The 26,803-nt window shown below is 31.6% G+C and overlaps 1 protein-coding gene across 1 annotated transcript in view; it reads left to right on the top strand.

The window, feature by feature from the left end:
- Positions 1-7,842: 7,842 nt before the first annotated feature.
- Positions 7,843-26,803, top strand: part of LOC129216014 (voltage-dependent L-type calcium channel subunit beta-1-like) — a 45,928-nt gene continuing 26,967 nt past the window's right edge. Inside the window, exon 1 of the mRNA XM_054850150.1 lies at positions 7,843-7,923. Within this exon, the coding sequence (XP_054706125.1) occupies positions 7,843-7,923 (81 nt within the window). The remainder of the gene's footprint in view (positions 7,924-26,803) is intronic.

Genomic DNA, 26,803 nt, shown 5'->3' with positions numbered 1-26,803 from the left:
AAAGACTAAAAAACAGAAGAATAAAACTATAGATAATAATATAAATAAAATTAATTATTGATAGTAAAATTATAGAAAAGCTAAAAAAAATACGCTTTTGTGTGAATATGAATTAAAAAGTAGAAAATAATCTTGAATGTAAAGCATGTTCAACAACGAGAGAATTTTTCACAACTAAGTAAAACTTCATTTTTTAATTAGTTTTAGTTAGCAGGAATAAAATAATTAATCAAACAATCATCTTTAATGCAAAACGAAAAAGCGAGAGTTGCTCTCTATTTACATTTTTGCAATTGTTCTACAAGAACGAATAGCTAGCGTTAATGTCAAGCCACCCACGCTTTTTCTGTTTCACGTTAAAGTCAATTGTTTGGTCAATCATGTTTATTCCTACCAATTAAAACTAATTCAAAAAATTAAGTTACACTTACTTGAGAATCCTCTGGCTGTTGAACATACTTTACATTCAAGATTATTTTCTACGTATCTATAACTTTATTTCATTACATTTGCTAGTTCGTGAACCTATTTTTCGATCAATTTTCGTAATTCATATTTCGGCTAGAATACATTATTTCACAAATTTTAAGGAGAAATTTTATTTCAGCCAATTTTTTCCTGTCAATATATGTGTAGAGCGTCGTGGTGTACAGACAAACTTACAGCACTTAGAGTCATGAAATTTGCCACACGCACGCCCGCTTAGTCCGAAAACCGGAAATTTACACCGCCAGGGTTGTCTAGTTTTTTGACCCCAAAAAACCCTGGGGGGAAAACGCCATTTCGTTCATTTTTTTCGGTAAATAAAAAACTCTAGACAAAAAACGAAAAAACTTTGCAATAGAAACAAATACAATCAATTCTTCTCATTGAAGCAACTCTAATATCAAAATATCACGCATACAATGGGGTTGTTTCCTTCAGTCAAAAGTACTATTTTTAGTCACTGAAATTGATAAAATAAGCAAAAAAAAAAAAAGAAAGAAAGAAATAACATGAATCCAGAAAATACTTTCATTTAACCAACAGTTATTTTTTAATTAATTTTTTTAAATGTCCAATTTTTCAAACAAGACGTGGTCTTTATAGCGTCAAAAATGATGTACTTAGGCGCATCTTTCTACTGCGCTTCCACGTTATGATAATCAAGAAGTGAATTAAATATTGCGCTCTAAGCTTGCTATCAACCATATCGTTACCAATGCACGTGAGTAAAGATGTGAATTAAATATTTTGCTCTGCTGATGGCATCAGTGAATGGCATTTCATCATTTGTGATGTCATGTGCAGAAGCGTAAACAATGAAATTGCACCGTGTAAAATAATTGTTAAAAATACTAAACTTTGTCAAATTATTTAAAAAATAGTCAGATCCTATGTTTTTAAGGCTTTCAGAAAAAAATACTTTTAAAATTTTGGAAACGACCCCATTGTATATTTGTACACAATATGTGAAATATTAATTAGTTTACTTAAAACTTTTCTTTTACTTGCAGCAGGTTTATGAAACAGATATTATTATCATTAAGTTTTAATGCATTTAGAGGCAATCATAAAAATTTGCATTTATTTTTAAAAGTAAATATAAAAGTGTATGAAAAATTGGCGTTAATAAAGAGAATGTTTTATTGGAATAAAATTGAATCTTTTATGACATTAATATAAATTTAAAGCTGAGCTTTTTCTTTTCTTTTCTTTTTTTTTTTTTTGTCATATTTTGTATTCACTACGTGTTCATTTCTGGTTTAATATTTAATTGGACTTGAATCAAAACTTCTTCTACTATAAAATGTGTTTCCAAATATGTATAACTTTTGTAAAATATTCGTTTCTTTATTTCAGAAATTATAAAAAAATTTAAATCTAACGGTTCATTGATGTAACTAAACAAATGTTTAATATTTTACAAAATGTAATATATTTCAATTGAATTAATTTAAAAAATGTTTCAAGCGGAAGGAACTGCTCAAAAATAAATTATAATATGCAAATCTGAGATTTAAAGGTTGTCCGTTTAAAAAAGTCGCAAGACTTTCCTAAAATCGTTGATTGATTTGCAACTTTGAGATTCACAAAAAAAAGCATGCTTATTTTATTTATCCGTTGGTTTTTTTTTTTTTTTTTTCTCTTAATGCAAGGTGTTGTTTACAATATGCATTAAATTTACCTTCCAACCTGGTGTTATCTTTCGCTAAAAATAAGTGGCACAGTAATTGTTTTTAATTAATTTATTATTTTTATTATATTTTTTATTCATTTTAAATACTTTTACGGTGATCAAGATAGCCGTCTCTTTTCAAATTACTATCAAATTTAAAATGGTAGTTATGGTTAACAGCTTTTTCATTTTGTTAAATTTAAGTACTTTTACACAAAAAATTGCCTAAATTTAGTTGCATAAACGCGTAAATGACATTTTTTACGGATTTATTATATTATCCTTAAAATACAATCATTATATTTCTACAAAATAAATTATTTAAAACAATTATTTTTCAATAAGTAATGTTACATAATAATTAATTACTGTATGTATGAACAATGGAAAATCAGTGGATTTTCATTTTCTCTAATTCGTCAATTTTGTCCAATTTCTTCTACCACCCCGGACCTTTAATGGATAAAAGTGGACAAAATAGCAGCCCTGTGCAACGCAAATCCGAAACTTTAAAGCTTTTTGTAGAAAGTTTTAAAGGAAATGTTCGAAATAATGTTTGTCTAATTCAGCATTTCTCAACGTTTTTTGGTCAGCGGTAAAATCTTAAAAAAAGACCCGTACTTATTTTTTCTTTCTCTTAAAAAAAATAAATAAATAATGTTAATAGGAATTTTTTAAAAAAAAATAAGAAAACCGTGACACACGTTTTTACTAAGACTATTCTTGCAAAAATAACAAAACTTAGAGTTAAAGTTATTATTTATGCAAAAATCTTTTTGAAAGAAGTCACAAAATACTATTAAGTAAAAGTAACCAAAATACTACTCGTAATCCTTATATATGTATATAATAGCCAATGATCGAGTAACGCTCTTGACGTCATCAACAATGAAACTCACGCCAGGGCATGATAATTTGATAGTATGTTTTGGTAATGTTTAACATGCAGGGAAAGGTTATATTATGACAAAACTGAACTGAATCTGGTTATTTAACTGTTTTACTGGTAAGATTGTGTCAGGGGAATGAAGAAACGAAAAAGTGGCCAACAATGAACGCTATCTACTAGAGTTTAGGGTTAATCCACTGGAATTAGGGTTAATATTTCAACTATCAAAATAGCATCAAACAGGCAATGGCTTCGTTCAAATGTTGAAGCAATTTTCACCCGTCATACCTAGCGATTTTCTAGTAAATGATAAAAGTGAGCACACTCCAATGTTGACAACCTTTAAAATCAAAACTGTATTTTAGATCGTAAAATTGTAGTAGCAATGTAAAAAAAATGATTTACAAAGTTTTGGCTTTTTTTTTTTTTTTTTTTTTTTTCCTTTTTTAAACAAAAAGTTTTTCAACTCGGGTGGGTGAAAATGAAAGGACTCAACCTTGGCGAACGGGACCAGCCGTTGAGAATCTCTGTTCAATTGTCAAACCGAAATACACGTAGCATTTACTTAAAGAGCGAGAGCGAAATGACTGATTTAAGCTTTCAAAATAAGCATCATAAACTGATAGCTGCTGACGTTTCAAAAAGTTCAAAGGTTTTAATATTTCAAGTGCTTTTAATTTTTCCTACGTCGTATCATAAACCTTTTTAACCTACTTTTCCGTAAAAGTAAAAGAAAGAAGAAAAAGGAATGAAAAAAAGCTTAATGCATCTTAAAATTGTTAAAAACAGAAGAAAGGGTCAGAAATAAGTAAGATAAAAAAAAAATATTGAAAAAGCAAAAACTGGAAAGTAGGGTTTGAGAGAGGGAAAACGTGTAGGTCGGTATGTCTGCCCCTCCCCCTCCGGTTCAAAGTAGTACGGTTTAAACAAACGGGTTTTTTTCCCTCCAAAACCTGGGCAAGGACACCTTATTTCCGTAATTTATTTATTTATTTTTTTTTTTGAGCAACTTTTTGCTTAATTTCGAACAGTTCAAAAAGTGTTAACATTGGCTTCCTACACGGAAATTTAAGACAGATATCGATCCCGAAGTTAAAAATGAATTTCCTTCAAACAAATCTTCTTGGGAAAAGCTCTTAATCAAGAATGTGTTAAAACCTAACGCTCAAAATAAACATTTTCACCTGAAAGAAAGAGTTGCTGACGGTTTTATTTCTGATAAAAATAAGTCTATTTAGATGTACTCTAATAAATATAATTTATTTTTTAAATATTTTGTACCTAAATTATCCAACGGGGGAGGAAAAAGAAAAAATAAATATGAGGCGATGTATTTTTTCCGCAAAAGGAAGAGCTCCGAACGATTTTGTTTTTGAAAAATTATTCGTTTCGAAGGACTTTTAATTTTTATTTTTTGTTTATTTACTAACTTTGGTTTTACAATTGACAAAAATAATTTTTAGTAGAAAATCTAATATATTAACTATAATTGTGTTGTATAAAAGGTGAGGAAAAAATAATAAACGAGAGAAACTTCAGTATGTTTAGAATTCTTCTAGGTTTTTTTTCCCCTCTTTCATGGGCAATTTTCAAGAAGCAACCTAGAAAAAGTCTCAAATTTGTTGCTGACGACATTCATTGGGTCTTTTGTACGTTATGAAGACGTTAAACAGTCCTGAATCTTTTAGAGAAATGCGAATTTTAGATCATGGGTCAACATTTGAAGAAAAAAAGTTCATCTGGCAAGATCTTATGTATTGTTGGTGTTAATAAGGTACATTGTCGAAAAGAAAAGTTCCCAAATCTTGAAACAGTTCTAAGAATGGTTATAAAGTTATCATTTTTGAATGAAAAAACCCGGATGAAAACCGTTTATTAATTTTTAAAAAATAAAATCCCACCAGCCTTTTTAAACCCATCTGAACCACTTAGGAATATTGTAAATTAGAGGGCAATTGTGTAAATACTTCTTAAAATGTACCAAAAATGGATATTTTTTGTAAAACGGCAAATATAAACGAACTTCTAGATACGTTCGCTTCCACTTAAGCCAGAACTGTAAAACAACTTTTCCCCCAGATCGTGTGCAAATGCAGAGCAGCCACGGGGTTTTTTAAAATACATCCGGTCTTTTCATCCATATGATCATATCTTTGCATTGAAAAAAAAGGCTCCCTTGTAACTTCGAAACATACGTCTACAATTTTATTTCTGTTTGCGCAAATCTTGACATTGTTTTTTTTTTTTTTTTTTTTTTTTTTGAGCAGCTATTAGTTTATTTAGTTTAAATTTTTATCGCTTATAAAGTTTGTTTCTCTTGACTATAATTTAGAGTTCATTAATTGATGAATTACTTTTTTTTTTCGTGTCTTACTTTCTCGGACTGGTTCTCCCCCCTTCTCCTCTTATCCGCCTCATAAAAGACGTTCGCCAAATTAAGAAAGGCTGACGAAAATAAAGGCCCGTAAAACGTAAGATAATTCTTTAAAAAATCATATATTTGTGAGTCATGTAATTCAAAACGTGTTCGGTTCTACAATAAAATGCATTTCCTTCCCCCTATCTACCCCTATTTGTAGATAGTAAACATTGCATATGGTATATGTGTACTCATTGTTAAGTTTGAATTTCAATATTTGCATTTCCATTTGCAACAATAATCTCCTCTTTCGTATTCTAAACATGCGTTCAAATTTCATGTCTTGAATGAAAATTACATTCCCCGCCTCCGAGTCATGGAACCCTAGATGTCTTATAATGAAAATTTGAATTCGGACATGACCCTTACTCTTCTCGTTCAGCTGATCATAAGGCGAACCCATCGCTCTTTCGACTGCAGCAGGTATTGAGCCTCTCCTCTGATTCGTCCCCGCCCCATTGACGTCATCGCTACAGTCACAGGGCCGCGGCCATGTTGGAATAGGTTGGGAATGGAAACTAAAAGTGCAAGGGGCACACAAAACAACTGAGTGAGAGCCCGAGAATTGCACGTTGTTCGCTTTGATGAATAAGACTTTTGTGTTTATTAGTGGGATCATTTACGCTTGTTGTGTGAAATTGCTGCTAACGATCTTTTCTCTTCGGTAATTAATTTTTTCAACTTTCTGAAAACTCTGGAGTTGGAAGTTGATATGAAGGTTCGGAGCCGAGAAAGTTATGATGCATAGAGAAATTTCCAAAAATTCGGATACGAAAAATATGGGACCAACGTCTGAGTGACGATTTTTGTTTTACAAGCTAAGAAATAAATGTCTTGCATCAAGATGTTCGAGAAGTTATAATGTGCCCTCTAAATCTTAAAATTTAGAGGGTGAAGATAATTCTTGGAAGGATAAGAGAAAAATCTTTTTTGTTGTAAAGATTAGAAATTTTACTAGAGTTACTCTACATTTTTATATATTTAGTCCAGCTTTGTATAGTAGGCAGGAATAAGTTTTGGAAAAATCATCGCAATTTGATGTTAGATAATTCAAAGATGCTGTTAGATTCGTTATTTTTTTAGGACGTTGAATGTTACAATATTTGAACTGTTAAACTGCTTTAGAATATATTGTTGTTAATTTTTGACTGTTCTTTGGAATAACTTCCATAGTGTACATTGTACATGAGTATATTATTTTTAATATTTATCAGTACAGCAAGAGAAGATGTGTAGATATTATGCATAAATATTTTAATGATATTTTTCCTCTACAACAAGAGTTAAACGCACAATGAACTTTGGAGAACAAATGCGCGTGCTACACAAGATATTAGTCACAATTGTTTTAAATCGAATTACGAAGCCGATTGAAAGTATTGTATCGAAATAGGTGTCTTTTAGATAACTTAGAAAATACGTCAGTGAAAATATTAGTCATGAATTTGAAAACGTTTGTTTGTTGTTAGGTATCTTCTTGTTTTGTAGCCGTTTAGAATTCTACACCTATAGCGAAACATTTCAAAAGAGGAAATTGTTTGAAGTATTTGATGAATCATCTCAATGAACGAAATGGACCATATTTTTAAACTTCGTGTGCATTGTATCGTTTTGTAAATCTCAGAAACTGACCGTCCTATCGAAAAGCACAAATAGCTCTATCTGAGGTCAGTTGGAATCAGATAAAACGATTCTAATATTTACTCGGACAGAACTCAAAGGCGAGCTTTAAAAGGAGCATTTAAATTCAGAATTTCAATTTAATCATGTTCGCCTAAATGTACAAAATATCTTAACCTCGAAGGATAACTAGAGATTTTCCTTAGAACTTTCAAAAAACAACACGACTTTAGAACTTTTTGCTATGTTATAAACATTTTTTTGTCATTGAGAAGAAAATCTATTTCACCTCCTAAATCGAAACGATAATTTAATTCGGGAGCTTGTTCCTTGTCATAGTTTCGAATATAGAAAAATGAGAGATGGAAAAATAATTAAACTAATAATTCTTCAGAAAATAATTACAGTATCTCGCACTGCACAACACTGCACCAATCAAGTTACAATAACAGTTAATTCATAGTGATATTTTTATAAATGCGTTCTTAGAATTTTCAAATAAAATTACGAACACTAAGTTCACAGGTAATATTTAAAAAGGAAGAAATTTATTTATGTTTTAGCTAGGAATAAAATCTATGAAGTTTTTACCAAAAATAAAAATAGGAAACGTGAATAAAAAGTGAAGAAAGCAATTATTTTGCTGGAACTCGGATTTAGCCATTGCCTTTGTTTTGTCTTGTAACTGCGTCCGTAGTCATCTACGTTGGAATTGCTGTGGTTGAAGGTGCGTGACAAACAATTATCCTTCCCAGAATGCCCATAGCACCTCATACTATGAGTAAACGCCTCCTAGCGAAAACCATCAAAAAACTGAATTCTGGCGTCAAAAAACAGGTACCTACTATCTTAAATGCTGTAAAACATTCGTGCTAGTTTGGCACTAATGAAGCCTGTCAAGCAATTGCTTTATAGATTTTCGTTTGGCATGTTTATGTTTTGTTTTTGGAAATGATCCTTACTCCTAGTTTCTGTGAAAATTCATTAAATGTGTTTTTTTTTTTTCTTCTCATGCATGTGTGTCTTTAATTCAGTTTTAATAGATTTTTTAAGAAGTGACTTAGATACTTTGATTTTAATAGCAATTTCATTTAAACCCTTTCAAAATGACTTTCAGCATTAAAATGTTAACTATTTTCATGGATAAAAATTATGGTGGAGTGTGCAAACACTCATGATGGCCTAAAATTTTATGATTCAAGAGACCTTTAAAACAAAATCTTTCAAAAACCTTTAAAAAATCGAAATGTCGAAAGGTTCTCTTGATTTGAGCAATATATTGAAAGAGTTAAAATGTTTAAAATACGTGAAAATATGCTTATTACATCAGCTTTTATTTCATGTTTGCATGCAGCTTATATGTATAAATAGGATAATGGATAGTTTCTGCTAGAATGTTAACTGTTATTTGCATGTTTTAAAAGAATTTGTCAAATGTTCTGTAACTATTTAACTATTGTGATTCAAAATTGCATTTTGTCATATAGTCTGAGAAAAGAATTTTCAGCCATTCTGTACAATGAATAAACAGCTAAATCTTCTAAACAGGGTTACTTTTCTGGATGACGTTAAATATAAAATAAAGACATTGTTTATCAGTCATAATGTTTAAAAAATTTGTGTCGCAAAAACACGCGATAGAAGTAATACTTTTATCTTTTCTTTTTTGCATTCTGAATTGTTACTTGACCGCACGTTTTCTCTTACGCCACGCTCTTGTTCTTTCTGCGCTTGACTAAGGCACATTCACAACAAAATTGTAATTTATAATGAAGAAAATGTACTGAAAACTACGAGAAAACTAAACAATACTCGAAATCCGCTTTTTAATTGTTGTTAAAAACAATGAAAAATAAAAGTAATTATAAAGTCTTGTTATTAAAAGATAACAATCTAATTTTAAATCTGAACTTAGAGAGTGTGGATTACGCTCTTGAACTGATGACTTGACTTGAATCAAAGAAATCTTCAAAAGCCTGCATTATTTGAAAACTTTAAAATGCCCAAAATTCACTGATTTATGATTGCTTAAGTTCAGCCATTGAAATTAACTTGCTAAATGTATTAACAAAACTAACTTTTTAATTACTATTATTTTTCATTGTTTTTGGCAACAAATAATAAGCAGAACTATTTTCACTTCATAATTACGATTATGTTTAATTGTTTTGGGCAACAATTAAAAACTATTACGTCATTTCCGTCACGTAAAAAGGTTGCGGATCAGAGTTTCAAATTCTTCACATAAAAAGTTTCACTTCAAAGTAACATGTATAATTTATATGCTTATATTTATGCTGAAGTTTTATAATTAAGACAATGCTTTTAGACATTTACACCATTTCGAAATTTTTTGGGCGGGGAGGCCATATACTCAAATCATATATAATGTGGAAAACAATTAAAAACGATCCCATATATATGTAGCTATATAAATTTCTGAATACCTGGGGCTACTTGCTCTCTCTTAACCTCTTATTATTTGAAGGATCTCTTCTGAGAAATTGAGAAATTTACGCTTTTTTTTTTTTTAAATCGATTGAACAGTTCTTGATTTGGGAACGTCTGACGTGGACAGATACATAGACGTGCTTAAATTTAAATGGCATATATTTTTCAAGTATTTAGACTACACTATCTAAAACTCAATGCTTTTTGTAGACATTCAAACTGAATATTATACTGTTATCTACTTTTTAAAAATATTTATAAACACCGCTATCTTCATCTGTTGGATTTCGTTTGTAAAAAAAAAAAATACGAAAAGATTTTTTTTATAAGGAATACTGTAATCTACTTATTCAAAATATTTAGAAAAGGCCACTTTCTTCCTCTGCTGGATTTCATTTGTAAAAAATGCTAACAAAATTGCTTAATTTTTATGCGGAGATCTAAGAAATCCATTGGGGAATTTTGACAGAAGTATCGACTGGCATCCAAAATATGGCTTTAAACTTTCGCTTGTCTTTGATTCCCTCTAAATGGACAGCTCGTCAATTTAGCTTATTCATTGTCTAATTAGTTGTCAAAAACTAATTTGTCAAGCCTAATGCATAATTTTTTCTTAAAATCAGTCGATCCTTTATTACTTTTAAAAAGTAATAAAGGATCAGTAAGTTCATGTTATGCGAAGTGTGTTGCTTCATACAGAATGCCACCAATTTTAAGAAATTTATTAATTTCAATAAGTTTGGTTTAAAGAGCTATTCCATTTTGCAGTTGTATTTGAATTTAATGCATTATATTTTTATCTTTTTCACATCTTATGCTTTTTTATTTTAATGAAAATTGACGGTTCTTCTACTAATCAGTCGGATTAGAAGATTCAGAACTTTCATATGTTCTTTTGAACCCTTTAGTTCATAAAGTTTTTAGAAATACTGATAAAAATTACTCTTTTTGTTTTTTTTACAAATATCCTAATTGTTTTACCAACAAAGATAAATTCGTTATTTAGTCGATGACTAATTTCCTCGTTCGAAAGTTTTCAATGTCCTTTTTCAAGCATCTGAAATTCATAACTAACCACAAACAGTAGATCAGGCTTCACTTTAAATGAAATTGGTTTACTTTATTTAATACTAGCGGTACCCGTACGGCTTTGCCCGTAGTTGAAAATTAAAAGGTCATTCGGTTCGCTTGTATATTTACAAATAATGGATGACGAATTTCTCGCCAATTGACTATGTTCATTCGCTCTCCCATTCCACGTCATGACAATTTCGTAATTTACTCGTACGTCTTATGATAATTTTGCTCCGTGGAATGTTCTTAAAATTGAAATAGAAAAAGAACAAAATCCAATTTTCGAAAAATAGCTTCGAGGTGCACACCCTCATGCTACAAACTAATTTTGTGCCAAATTTTATGAAAATCGGCCGAATGGTTTAGGCGTTATGCGCGTCACAGAGATCCAGACAGAGAGACTTTGAGCTTTATTATTAGTAAAGATAACCTACTGCGAGGAAGAAATAAGTAAGTACCTTTGAGCAGAGAAGTAAAAGAAAATGTACAACGTATTATCGCACAGATTAGCAGATTTACGTTTCTCTTTACTTTAAATAAAAAATGCATAAGCGTGAAAAAGTTCAAAATATAATGCATTAAACTAAAAAACCTTTTAACTGCAAAATGGAACACCTCCTGAAATCGCTAAATTATATAAATTGATAAATTTCTGAAAAGAAGAAATTTTCGAAAAAAATCTGCGAATTCGTACGATAAAACGTAGTTGATTTCCTTTTACTGTGAGGAAGTGACGAACTTACCACTCTTGCCGTAGAACCTAGGCTTTCCAGCAAGACTTCTTCTTACGTGCAGGGAAAAAAGCTTGCAGTTCTTCCCATTGATGCGTCGAGTCGTTTCGATGATCGACTTCGAAAAAAAAAAGCCAGTCAGGGACGTTAAAATCGGAGGTCTCGAGAGTTCACTATGTCCTCACAAAATATTTCAAAATAACAATATTTTTTTTTTTTTTTTTTTTTAATGCTTTTCGAAGACAGGAGTGCAATGATGATTGATATTTTTTGGGCCATGAGTAATCCTTGAAAGCTAGCAAGTTTTATTGTAGAACCCTTTAGAAGACAAGCCGACATATCTGACATTTTGGTTCTAAAAAAGAGTGGAATCCAGCCTTGTTTCAGGTATTTGTAAATACGTTATTAAAGCAGCTGGTTTGCTACATCGTAAAGATAACTGTGAAAGTTGATTAAAATTTTCTTTTGAGCAAATACTGCACGTTAACCGATTTCTTAAATTTATAAAATGTTTATCGGAAATGTTTCCGGTGAAGAATTGCGTTTTGGTACCTCTCTTGTTTTTAGCCTTAATTAATAAAATCTGCTCCTTTTGTAGAAATTTTCTTCAACGCCATTTTAGTACTTATACAAGTGGATTCGCGAATTGAGAATAAAAGTGACGGATGATTCTGTTCTTCTGATACAGTAACCATAACTTACAGCATATGTGTCTACAACAGTATTTTCAAACTGCAGGGGATTCTTATAATCAGGGATTTAAAATAAAGAGTATTTAATATTTGTTGTAGTTATTTTTTAACATGAATTAATTAAAAGAGTTTTTTATTCGTCTGTATAAACGTTTTTAATTCTTTGCCACTGTGCTCCGTGAAGATGACTCATTTAGAACCGTTAGGCTGCTCATAATAAGGACTCCTCTAAAATGTAGGAGGTTTAATGTGAACCGGAACACGAGGAAATTCTTCATATTATGGCCCCTTTAAACAAATTCGTTTTAAACTTTAATGCTTAATGCTCTAAAATTTAATTTAAAAGATGAAAAACTCAATAGCGTTTTGTTCATTTATTTATTTATTTTTTAATTCTGGTTTAGTTACATTTTTGGTTAAGTAATTATTTTTTCTGAAATGCTTTACGATTTTTTGATTGGAAGTTTTTTCCCATCTTAAATTTTATAAATGTGTTGTTTATTTAAATATAAGTTGTGGGAAAAAGAACAAAAACCTAAGTTTCAAAACAGTTAAGATAAATCATGACTGATGAGTAAGTTTAAAGCATTTCGTAAAAGGTTGTCAAATAGTCAAGTTTTATTCAGTTTAGGTAAATTTTTTAAACTTTTTGAATCCAGGTTCCATCCAAGAAAATTGGTTTAAAAAAAAAAGGCAAGTGTTTAAAAGTTATCGAATACTTGATGAATCTTCCTTTACAACATTTAAATGGGGGAAGAAGATTCCAATTCGGTTTTTAATAAAGTTAGTTTGCTCTGTTAATTTACTCGTTTATTGAGCTGATTTTACTAACTTTAAGATATTAAAACAGAGGGCAAGAAATTTTTATGTTAGAGAAGTATTACAGTTAAATTTGTAGTAATATAAATAAATGCATTCTTACCGCAACGAAAGTAGGATCATTCTTTCCATTCAAACAGGTGTTATCACTCCCACTGTAATTAGCTTTTGGGGGCAAAAAGAAAATTTTCTTTTGAAATAACATCTAATATAGATGTTTAAATGATGCTTGAAAATTTCCACGCATATACATCCCCTCCCCCTCCGAAACAGAAGTTTTAGTTTTTTCACCACAGAAAAGGACACGGAAGAAAATTAGCCCTGTTCCCCTTCGAATAATATTTTTAGGCAAATTGGTTTATTGTTAAATTTAGAGCTTAAAATAAAAGATTATCTTCCAGTATTTCTTTTACTTAGTTGAAAAATATCAGTAACATTTTTAACAAAATGCTACGGTTGTACCATGTCTCTAAAATTGCTTTAATAATAATAAAAATGTTTCGTTTTGTTTTTATGGGCCTTATGAAAGAAGATACATATGGGAAGTTGTCGGATTAATAATATTTCTTTCCCATAATATCATAATTGTAATTTCCGAAAAACTTCAGCTACAACACTGCCGTGGAGAAGTAAAGGGTAATAACTGCAAATCTTTTTTTTTTTTTTTTGTCATCTATAACACGTTATTTTCAGTAAGTTACCGTCTTATAGCCAGGACTAAGGCAGAAATACATAAAACTCCCCACCCCCCAGCTCAGTCATTCAGCTCAGGAATGACTCAGCTGGCGGTGTATTTTGTGTATAATACTTTAGCTTTATTGTATAAGCTTGCTTATTTGGTTTCCGCTGAAAAACAAACTCGAAAAAGAAAACGTTTCATTCCAACATTTTCCTATTGTTAGTATTAAATCAAAACGTGTTTCTTTAAATTTCTCGAAAACTCAATTTTGTAGATACTGCCGTTTACTTGCACACGGCAGAACTGGCGTCAACATATTATTAATAATAATTTTTGTATGTTTGAATTGACATGGTAAATTATCCAAAAATTTTATTTCGGCTTCTTACTTTCAACATGTAAATATACTTCTCCGACTTGAAAAATTTTCCTCAGCTAAAGTCCTAGATTGTAGCTAAAATGGCGTCACGTCCACCATTTTGAGGCTAATACCGCTTTCTTCCTGTGGATGAGCAACTGGTAACTTACCGGTTAAAATAATGCTTACGTTCGACGAGCTCAAACCGGTAGATTGATCACGTGACAGCTAGTAAAGTCAGCTAACGCTAAAGCATTGGAGGTGACGTCATTATTTTATCCGGTGAGCTACCGGTCGCTCATCGAACACAACCTATGTCTGTTGTGACAAAGTTGCGTGTTTTGCTTCTCGGTTATGACGTTTCTTGATTGTGGATTAACATGTGGTTAAAAAGAAGCCACGACACAGAAGCAAAGCACTCTACTTCAACAAAGTAAACATAAGCAGGAATAGGAGTTTAGCCCCAAGATTACGAACATGTCGCTACTCACGCTTAGGGCTTTAACCTCAGCTACTGCGGACACTATGTCGTACAATTTAAAAGGACGATTTGAAATTAACTCAGTACTTTTTTCAAAAGCAATGGGAACTGATTACTCTGATTCAGTTTAAATTTGTAACATAGCTTTATTTCGTGAATTATTTTCTGAATAGTTACGTAATACTAGCTTGTGCTTCATAATGGTACCTAAATGTACACACAAAAATTACATATTTTTGTAAAGCTCTATTTTCCGCATTATTTAGAACAGGAATGCCCAATCTGTGTGTCATTTCAAATAGACAATCTGGCCCATCATTTAAAATTTTTTCCATGGATGCACGTTTTATTGGAAACGTACAAAAATACTCCCACTTACACGTAGAACGGTTAATTTTTCAAAGCCAGGGGTGCCGACTGACATCCCTAAATATTAACAGAGTGTGGTGAATTCAGAAATTTTTCCTTAATATAGTATGTAAACAGGCTATAGGATGTCGTGAGCTGCTGCCCAAATGTTTCGTTTATTGGTGAGAGAACAAAAACTTTTTTAAACATTAGTTTTTCTGTAAAGTCATTGACTAAAATCAAAAAATAAATCGTTATATTCGACCAAGTGCATACAAAGAGATCAATGAGGGACAAGTTCGACTTTTTTTCTGTAGAAAGTCATATTATTGACAAGAATTTTTCAAAAAATCTTTGATGAAAAAGTCTGTCAAACAAAAAAGGTGTTTACATTATATTATTTTAAGAGAAAAAAAACTATTTTCATGTAAGTAATTATTTTGGTTTCCCATACCTCTCGCAGATTAATTAGAAATCATTCCGCAGTTGACCTGTTGCCAACCTGATATAAAGTACCGTACAATTGTTTGAAGATGAAGAGTTGAGGTTTTATTTCTAACACATTGTGTTTTAAACAGTTTTTATATGAGTAATTAATTTACTCTTCAAGACTTCTTTGTTATTTAACTGCTGACGTGTGCTTCGTGCTCATCTTCTAAAAATCTAAAAGTACCGAAAAATCCCTTTGGATAGTAAAGCTTTAAAAAAAATCGCTGCAGTTTCAAAAGTCGAACATGTTTTGAATTCTTTTTAGCCAAAATACGCCTGCAGCACTTTTAAAAACATTTAAAAGCTCTTCAAAACGTCTTACTATGTTCCCAAAGCACTTTGACTTCAAAACAATTCTCGTGACGTCATACGGCGGATGTAGTTGTAGAGGGCGTACTCTTGAATCGGCACTCCACCCCACTCTCTGACGTCATTGAGACATTTGTATGACGTCAATGGTTTCGACTTTTCCTTTCTTATTTGGAAAAGATTTAATACGTTAGCCCCATGGCGCTCTGATGGGTCATTTTATGTAGGCGGATGATGTTTGGTATCAAAGGATTTTGATTCAAACTTATTTTTCGATCTTTCACTGATTTGTTCGGTATGAAAAGATTTTTTGAGACTTTTAGGTTTTTACTACCAACTGATACACCAGATATAGAGAAATGTAAACGAATTGATAACAAAAGCAACATGACTATGTAAACTACTATGAGTAAAACATCATACTGGTTTTTCATTTTATTCTTTTACACGTTTCGTAAAATCTATGCAGTAGAAAAGAACATACTTTTCACAAACTTGGAAAACTATTTCTTGTTTTAAAACTACTCAAATGTATTTTTTTTTTCTTTTGTTATTAGAAAAGGCAAATATTTCTTTCCTTTACATGAAAAACATGAAATTTTCAATTACGAGTATTGAGAAAACACAAACCGTTTTGTTATTTTTTCAGAACTTTCCGTAAAAAACAAGGAAAGTTCTTCTTTTTATCCCTTAGTTCGAACACACAAATAACATACATAAAAGAGTCATTATTATCAACGCTAAATAATCCGTATACAAGAAGCAAAAAGAGCTGAGTATTATCCAAAAACTCCACACATTTAGTAAGAACAGATTCGACCAGAATTAAATGAGCCTACCTTCCTGTGCACCACCATCGAAATTATAAAATTAGCATTCTCAAACATAAATTTTTATTACTAACACCCTAGCAAAAAAATATTTCTTGTAAAAGCAAGAAACAATTATTTTTCAAATTCATTTTCAGAAATTGTTAGAAATTGTGACTCTAATTTCTCACTGAAACCTTTTTAAATGAGCACAATTTTTCCATATGCAATAAAACAAAAAAACTGAGTTTCAACAAAAATTGCTCTTAAAATATAAAATTTTTCAAGTAAAAAGGTAAAATAAATAAATAAAATAAAATAGTTTTAATACAATACTAGAATTTTCTTTCAAAGCCTGCAATTGTTTTAATAAATAGAAAAATGAAGGTTCTACCGAAACAAAGCAAGAAATACGTATTAATATTAAAAGCTAAAAATAAAAATAACAATAAACAGTTTCATATTTTTTTTCTAATGTCTACAGCTCTTTCATTTAGGTGAGGAATTAAGCATTTTATACTAATTAATCAAAGAACCAATCACTCTCCAACTTTCGTCGTAGTAAATCTAAGAAAAAATATCTTTTGATTTCTATTAAATCTCTTTCTATTTCTTGAAATAAGAAAACTATAATTATGTATAGATTCTTGATTGTTTTCGGTTCCGGGAAGTTTACGGTAAAGTGATCTTGAGTATATTTTCTACTATTCGTTTTGATTTTTTAAATGTTACTGGTGTTTTCAATTCATAAATTAATTATTTAATTCATAATACTTCATTTTTACGCGTTTATTAAGCAGCAAAAACTTTAACATCCCTTGGGAAAATGTCACATGTACGTGCAATGAAATCTGTCTAAATTGACCACTTGTGCTGCACTACTTTAGTGGTCAACTTAGACAGGTGGTCAACTTACAAAGGGTTTGCTAGAAGATTCGCAGCCGAATTTGGTGCAAATTGATGGTTAACATGGACATGTGATCAACTTACAAGGGTGGTCATTGGTCAACTGTATAGGTTTTACTATAGTTTCATTTTCAATATCGTCAAAGGTTATAAAATGAAGTGAAAATGTATCAAAAAAATTTTTATGGATTGCAAGAAATTCTTATGTTTGGAAACGAAACAATTGGTAGAAAGTTCACCCGGTTTTTTTTCCTTATTCTTTCCCAAATATTAAGAAAGCAGCAAAACTAATTTAAAAAGCAAAAATAATTTAAAAAGTCTTTAAAATGTCTGCCGTTTTTACGCACTACGTACGTACCATTTGTTTCTCAAATCGTTTCAAATGTAAAATTTGAGCTATAGATTACGCTTAAATTAGTTATTATATCTTTGTTTCAATTACTGCCAATAAGGGCGTACTTTTTGGGACTTTGTGTATTGATCTTTTTTGTTCGAATCGGAAAATTGGCTTTAATATGAAACTGAAAATATGTTTCATAAGATGAAAAGAGAAAAAATAACTGCGGTAGCAATTTTGAGTCGGTCTGAGCTATTCTGATTCAACCCGTACTTTTAGTTCGAAAATTAAATTAAAACGCTACTACGCATTCAACTATCTTTTTTTTTTTTTTTTTTTAATATGAGAGAACTTAAAAGTACACAGACGCATACTTTCGCTAACTCACACACACGAATATGCCTATTACTTTTTGAACTAAAAAGTCAATGAATGCAATACACTATAATCTTTCGAATTTTTAGCAAATCTACTTTTTTTACTTTTCAAGTATTTCAACATTTTGTGTCATTGGAAGACAATCTAAGATATCAGTTTTTTCCCTCAATATAGTTTGTTTCCTAGAAACTAAATAGATTATAGCTTGAAAAGTTACATTTATATCACGCTATTCAGTATTTAGGGAAGAGCAAAAAAGTCGTTAAAAAGTTTTTGACATAGTTAGGGACTTATTACTGCTCTTTTAGTCTTTTTTTCTCAATCAAAATATAGGCGAACGTTTTTGTTTTTATTCTAGAAATAAAACATTTCAGTGTTTTTCATATATTTTTATTAATCTCATTTTCATTCTGCAAGTTTAGTAATTTAATTCAGGAAATATGCATTTGAGTTTACATGTACTATTTTACTTCACACGTAAAACAAAAGAAAACATTCAAGCAATTAATTGTCATCAGATAACTTGGCAAAAGAAATTGTGTTAAAGAATTTTGCTTTAACCATCAGAATTTTTATGCTTATAATAAGGTTAAATTAAATTTTGAATCACCCGTTTTAAGATACGTTTTAAATTGTTAGGGTGAGTTCACATGATGTGATTGCGCTGCATTAGAACCATCGATTGTTCTAAGGGTGTCGCTAATCTCCTCATTGCTTTGTTTACTTTCGGTGTCAGTCCTCACTGAACGGGATATAGCGAACGTTAAATTATGAAGATACGAATACAAAGAAATTTTTGCCGTGAATTTATTTTCAGCGGTCTAAACTTACAATGTTATGTCAAAAAGTTTATAGATTGAAGATTTTGGCTAACTCTGGCCAAACACAATTAACTAGTTCAGCTCGATGTTGCTTTCACAAAATCATTTTACGCGTTTAAAATTAAAAACAGTTGTATAGTTATACAAAGTAAATTATTGAACTTATATGAAATTAAAACCAATGAGTTAAAAACTTTCACTCAAATTTCAAAAATAAGTTTAGATATTCGGATTTAGTTTGTGATATGTTTGCCATCTGTGAGTGTGATGCGACGCTGACCAGTTACAAAATTCTTCAAAACTTGCTGAAGTATCGAATCATCCATGCTTACAGTGACCTCCTGAATGACAATTTCCAACTCAACAATAAATTTGGAGTAATGTTCACAGCGGTTTCTTGAATATCCCTCACAAAAATGACCCACAAGAATTAGTTTGCCCTCCGTTTCGCCGACATTAAAATTTCCTCCCCCTCTCACTGAGAAATTCTCCAAAATAAGGAAAACTGTAATGGGTTACTCTTCCGCTTTCCTATCATCAATTTTCCGAAAATGAAAAATGAAATGAATAAATATATTTTACGAAAATAAATCGTTGATAACTTACCAGGGTACTGATATCTTTAATTCTATTTGGTTCCGCTCTTCTACTTGATGGCGCAGTATTTTGTAAATGTAGTATTTTCCAAAAAAATTTCAGAGGAAGTTTAGCACTTTTTTGTTTCAAAATTTGTCAACCCTGCCACCGATTTATTATCAATGCTCTTTTACCACTAAAAAAGGCAATTAAAGATACATCTATTTAAATATTTCGTAATATTTACTTGTTTGTCTGAAAATGTGACATTTTTAGTCGTTAAAAAAAGAAGAAAAATAAAGTTAAAGACACATATGACTTAAAGTAAGAGAAAATATTTTTGGCTGTTTTGCCAACACAAAGTTTTATTTCTCCATGTTTCCCTAGCTCCTGTCGTTTCGCCGATATGAAATCCCTAAACATCTCAAATGGTGAGATTGAAGGGGGGAAAACAAGGGAGAGGGATTTCATGTCGTCCCCTCATTATCAAAATATAAGGTCTTAAAGTCAAACGTTTGTTTAGAGAATTTACCAAATTTAGCGAGAAATGAAAGATTCTGGAAATGGTGATCAGGATGTCAATATCTTGTAGTGTAACAAAGCTACAGCGACTATCAAAGTGGCCTTTTTTTTTTAGCTGAATGGGGCTACATTTTAAAAAATGCCACCTAACATTACGGCTTCATATCGTCAAAAAACTTGTTTCAATATGTTCTTTTAATTGCTACGTGTTTGATTTTTTTTTTTTTTTTTACACTAGCTTATGGATTGCTGAAAAGGGACTACATAAATGATGTCATACTCTTAGAGGACGGGGCTTGGGAAATTGTGAGTTTCTGACAAAGGGGAGGGAGGGGATAAGGACAAGTATGACGTCAGGCCTTTTTTATAAGAACGTAAATGAAAAAGAGTGTGACATGTAATAAGGGGGAGGGTAAAGTAAGTGTGACACTTTGTAACAAAGGGGTTAGGAGATCAAAATAGTAAAAAAATAAAGTGACATCTTTTATGAACAGGCGCCAGTACTCTTCCATACCTTTAAGCACTGTATCAGTTTGATGGAGTCGTGATCCATTCTGCAATATGGGTGGGTTACTTTGGATTATAAGGATGATATTTTCAAATTTTTGACCCAATTTTATATTTTACAAATTTTTGATTGGTGTCACTTATACTGATTGTCTTCAGCTTGTCTTCGGTCACAGATTTCTTTCGAGTTGCTATCGGACTGATATTGTAAGCCTTGATGATCGATATGAGTGAAACCCAAATTGTTTTATTAGACAACTAGTGTACCCGGACGACTTTGCCCGTAGTAGAAAATTAAAAGGTCATTTGGTTCGCCTGTATATTCACACATAATGGATGATGAATTTCTCGCCAATTTTCTATGTTAATTTGCTCGCCTATGTTATTGTAATTTGCTCGTCCACGTTATGGTAATTTGCTCGGTTAAATGTTCTTAAAATTGGAATAGAAAAAGAACAAAATTGAATTTTCGAAAAATCTCTCTGAGGTGCACACCTCCATGCTACAAACTAATTTTGTGTCAAATTTCATGAAAATCGGCCGAACTGTCTAGGCTCTGTGCGCGTCACAGAGATATGACATCCAGACAGAGATCCAGACTTTCAGCTTTATTGTTAGTAAAGATAAGTTTATACAGGTAACACCGTCGATTATTATTGCGTTTCTAATTTTAAAGTAATTTTTAAATTGAATTTTTTTAACTTTTTGATGAGAAACCGGTATTTTGACTTCTAACTAATGCAAGAAATTGAAAAATCAACTAAAATCATTTCGGGTTTTTGGTTTTAGAGGATCTAGTTACACGAATTCTGAGGAACATCACAAAGAAACTTTTTTTTGACTTGAGACGTCCGCGGTAAGTAGCTGTCAATAACTCATTTCTTCATAAAGAAAATTTCACAGAATATTTTTCAAAACTTACTTTATTATGAAGTAATTATAAATATAAATATTTGTGTATAAATTATGTCGTCAAAAATATCGAAAATATACTTTTCTTTAACCTTACTTCTTTAAAAAATAAATCTTTCGTGATAGGAACTTTCTAGCTTCGATTTCAGCATGCTAAAACTGTGTCAAAAACATTCAAACCAGAAGCAGTGTAATTGCAGGCTAGTGTATTCCCAGGTTCAAAAAAAAAAAAAAAAAAAATCCCAACTTGTCCTGTATTTTATTCCTAAATTCTAGTTAAGTCTCGCTTACGGTTAAAAAGTTATCAAAATTGTTAGTTGTATAGCTTAATAAATACACTGCTGAAGAGAAAAAGAACCATAGTTTGTGGAAGGCAAGGGTTTCTTTTTAGATATGGATCAGTTATTGCCACCCAGCAAAAGAAGATAATAACTGTTTTGGGAGAAGGATTACATTAAATAAAATGTGAATCAGGCGTTTCCCGAATCTTAGTAACCTTTTTCCATTGAGACATTATTTAATCTGGCATGTTTTTTTTTTTTCTTTTTTCGAAAAGTAAATGTATTTTAATGATAATGACTAAAGGGATCGCAAAACAAAAATTTCCTTTTTCTTGTGTTACACAATTGTTTATATTCTGCTTTTGAACTAACATCGAGTTAACTTTTTTATTACATGAATTTCATTTGCTCACCCAAGAACGAAAAAGTAAATCAATACATTCAAAATGGATTCGAGAAGCATAATAACGCCGTTTGTTTAAAACTCAAAAATTTCTAATTTATTAATAGTGTGTGTGAGAGTATGTGAGTTTGAAAGATTGTGTTTGCTTGAAATCCCATGATTTTCCCCTAAAATAAATTAAAAAGTAGTTTCAGTTGAATATGTGTAAACAGATTGCGAAGTGCCTGTGTCTTTGCCACAATGTTTTTTCCAGAAAAAAATTACCTTTTAAATCTGAGAACTTAGATTTCAAGATGTACAAGAAGCAATTTTGCAAGTAACGAGGGTTTTTAAGTCTAGTCTAGAGAGAGATAGTATTTCTTGTGTCTAAAATCAGATATTCTAAGAGCTGTGCGCTGAAATATTTCCGTTTGTACTATTGAGAAAATTTTTGTTTGCTTGTTTACATTTTTAAAAACTTTTTAATAACTGTGTCAGTGTTTCTCAACTAAATGTGATATAGGTAAATAGCTAACCAAAGAACGAAAACTTTGGCAGACGTTGCTAATAACAAGTACCTTTTACACATGGGTACAGGCGCTGCTATGATACTTATTACATGACTTGTCTTCAGAGTGAGGATGAATTCAAAAGAGACATCTGGTCTAAAAGGGTTTTTCAGGAATTCTGATTGAACTGTCACTGGCATAAGGGGGATGGGGGGACTCTGCCGTGCTAAGCACAAAAGTCGTACCTGCACTTTTTGTCAAAATTGAATTACGATCACCAAGTGGTTCTCTGTCACAAATTTCACCAAAATACAGTGTTTTATGGTCATTTGTCAATGAGATTTTTTTTTTTCAAAAATTTGAAAAAAAGATGCATTTGATTCAAGTACATGGAGTCGCAAAACTTTAAACGGCAGTTTATCACTTTGAACTCGGTTTCAGATACGACTAATGCACTTAGCACGGCAGTACTAGTCTCGGCTTTGGCCGAATTGGGATTGAACTAGAACACGATATTAATTTTTTTTTTTTCTTTTTTTGAAAACAAACTTCCCGAAAGTTTCTAAATCATGATTTTCATATGCAAATGAGATGTCATATATACATGAAAATAAGCTAAATATGCTTGTTGAACTTTTTTTTTTTTTTTTGAAATAAGTTCAAATTGTTGGTTGATGTCCGAAAATAATTACGTAAGCAACTCTTGCTTACGTGGAATGATATGTCATACCTCAGTGAAATTATTAGTGAGTGTCAATTCTACAAATAAATCATTCTATGGTTAATTACAGATTGGTAGTGTTGAAAAAAAATGTATTCAACATTCAAATCTATCGGTTAAACGTTTAATTGCGAACCAGTTTAAAAAAAAAAGTCAGCTCAAGGTGGCTAAAGTTTATTTGATATAATTTTTCAGAAAAAATGTTAGGTAATTTGCATTTACAACAGTAAAAAGCACTAAAGCTTTGAAATCGGGCTAGCAATAAGTTAAAATCTAAGCAAAGTTTTTCTTTCTTTAAATTATTTGAAAATTTCAGATAATTTTCAAAGTTTCCTTCTTAAAAAACCCGATGTATTCCCGAGAATAAATCCGGTTTTTTTCTTTCCTTGCAACTCCATGTAGAACAAACAGAACGATTAAACATCTCATTTTAAGAAAACTGGATTTTACGAGGAAAAGTTCTGCTGATTTTTATTTCAGGGGGAAGGGAGGTCACTGTGACATTCCAAAAGTTTCCTTATTCGGAAAATTTTGCCTCACGATTCGGCAAAATAATTATCATTCCCTGAAATTTGGAGTTCTATTTGGCAAAAATATCATGATTCGGCGAAATTTGGGATTCTTTTCGGCAAAATTTGTAGTTTCATTCGGGAAAATTATTATCGTTTGATACAATATAAAGAGATAATTTAGACTCGAAACCTTTGATCGCGTTTTAGAAGAAAAGAAATGATTTTTTTAACTTTGTCAAACTAGAATATGATATGCCCTGTAAAGAATCCAAAGCGCTACATCCATATGGAACAACCACAAATTAGCACTCTCGTATAATATCTAGTGAATATTAAAAGAAAAGCACTTTTATGACACTGCCAGCACTTTGTTGTTTAGAGAAATTTCACTGTAGAGCTTTAATAACAGCTGCTTTTTCATATTTTAACAAAATCTACTTCCAGATTTGTTTGTTTTTAAAGTTCTTGGCGTTAAAGCATGTCAAAGGCTGGTCTCGGAACTATTTTTAATGGATGTGTATGTGTGTTTCTGGTTTTTTCAAACAAATTATCGATGGGTATGTTTTCTGACTTCATAAACTTTGAACATAAACGAGTACTTTAAACGTAAACGTGTGAGCCCTTCGATGACTGATCGAGAAAGCCAAAAACATGTTCACAACTTTTCGGTCTGTAACAAACCTCTGCAAAACAGACGCGGGACAAGGAAATTCGAGGCATGTTAGAAAAGTCAACTGGGAGGTGCATGACTCTCTGAGCTCAATGTTTAAGGCCGTTTTATGCTTGCTGAAAAATGGACCAGTATCGTAACGCCTCTTTATAAACAACGACAAGATATATTTATATCATCCGGCTGATTCCAGACTAATTTCAAGTCCCTTCATACTTTTTTGATGTCATCCCATTGCCTAATCTTTAATCGGATGTCCCTATGTACACTCTCTTATAAGATCATACACGTCTGCTTCAGACAAGACATTTTTTCAAAGTCTGATCCAGCTGTTGGATCTGCCTGTCCGGAGTTTGATACGGTTTGATGTTTGAGCGGAAATGAAATATTCGGTAAAGGTAATGTCTTTTAAACCCCATACAAAAATATTTCAGTTGCATAAAAGGTTACGATACTATTCTGTGTACAGTGAAACCTGCATAAGTTGACCACTTGCGGTGCAGCACTTGAGTGATCCACTTAGACAAGTGATCAACTTACAAAAATTGGCATATGCGGAAGGGAGAAACAAAGGGATGTAAGTGGGAAAATTAAAAAATTGGAGATAATCAGTACAAATGGTAGTGAACCCTCCTCTGTCTTGGAGCAAGACTAGTAACTCTCGTAGTTGCTGATGTAGAGAATGATTTTCAACAAAACTTGAAAATGTCTACTTACATCCATTTGCTTCTCACTGCTTCATGTATGGTATAGGACTAATTCCGTACCTGAACAGAGCGATCCGTTTAGACTGATGGTCCACTTTCAAGAGTGGTCAACTTTACCGGTTTTACTGTATCAGCGAACAATGTAAGACGGCCTTTCAACGGGGGACTACGCGTTAGTTTTGCAGGGGTGTGCTGTGTGCACTGTATATCTGTGGGTGCCATGCTGTAGCTCTGATTCTAGTGTCTTGTTCCCGCATGCTGCTCACTTCAGTGTCGGCCTGCACGACCTAGCCTGGTAATCTGGTATGTCCAAGTATACTCCTTTGGTAAGCTACACACGCCTACTGCTTCTCTCAATTCTCTTTCTCTTTATTCTCTACCTCTGCAAAAAAGAATCTATTTTCCCACTTCTTTCTGTCATGCGCTTGAGTAGATGAATGTGAATGCCTTAGTAGGTGTCATGCAAAACTCTGTGTTCTTTTACAACTGTTGTCTGGGTGCTTTGCTTTTGAATGCTTAGAGTTTCAAGACCTGTTTCTAGTTTTCTCGAACAGAGTTTGATAACAGTGGATGTAGTCTCTAGACTGTTGACAAGTAACGAGCATCCGAAAAGTGACTTCCTGATCGAATCCCGTTTTAGAGAAGTCTAGTGAAAGTCTTATTTTAGAAAAGGTCTGGTAATCCTTGACTCAAATTATATAAGAACAATTTCAAAATTCGTAGCAACGGAAAAATGAAATTTCGTTATAGCGAAGTGAAGTCATTAGGACTTCATTAAAACGGGATTCGACTCTATGCTCTAAATACATCCATTGACAACTTTTCAAAAATTCTAGAAACAGGACTTGATGTCATTGTTCTGAAATTATCCAGTTGTCTGGATTTATCCAGTTTTTATATTATTCCAGGGTTTCGTTGAAATCTGCGGAAGCAAAACTCATCGACACCAACAAGCCAGATTATTTTGAATTTATTTTCTCGCTAAAGCTAAATAAAAACGAATGGAAAAAGTTATGCATAAACTGAATAATAAATTATTTTTTCTACTTAATAATCGCTTCATTAATTTGAAAAATAATACAAAAATACTATGTTTCTTTTTTAATGTAAAATTAACTTTTGTGCATAAAGGCTGATGTGCTAAAGTTGGAATCACAATAGGTGCCTTTGTTTCTATCCGGAAAATAACAAATGGTTCTTGTAAATAAAATTATTTTGTCTGCAATGTGCATTCTAGGTGAGACACTTTATTCATTTTTCTTTGTCATTTTTAAACGAGATGGAATAAAATACGTTGAATAACTTCTATTTGCATGTTGCATGCTTGAAAGTGTTTGTATTTTGCATGATATTTTATTACTGCATGCCCACGCATGAATTTATGTACTAAATATTTATACGTTTTGAAAATAAACTCTGTGTTCTATTTAACTGTGTTTTGCGTTGAATCTATCCTATCAGTGCAATATTTGTGAATGTGTTAATGCTCTATTACTCTTTCGATTTTATTTATTGATAAAATTGACGTTCATTTGCTGCAAAATACCTTCGAAGCACTTAATATTTGCACTAAAAAATGTAAATTTTTAAAAAAACATACATGAAGGGGTCTTCTCCCCCCTCTACTTCTGCTAAGAAACATCTTTTTCTTTCAGGTCGTCTTACTTTGTAGTGACAACAACAAATTATATAAGTGTAAATTAGCATTGTAATTATTTGGTAAGGGTAATATTAAA

Source organism: Uloborus diversus, chromosome 2 (assembly GCF_026930045.1).
Source record: "Uloborus diversus isolate 005 chromosome 2, Udiv.v.3.1, whole genome shotgun sequence".
Taxonomy (NCBI): Eukaryota; Metazoa; Arthropoda; class Arachnida; order Araneae; family Uloboridae; genus Uloborus; species Uloborus diversus.
This window is presented reverse-complemented; position numbering and strand designations above follow the sequence as displayed.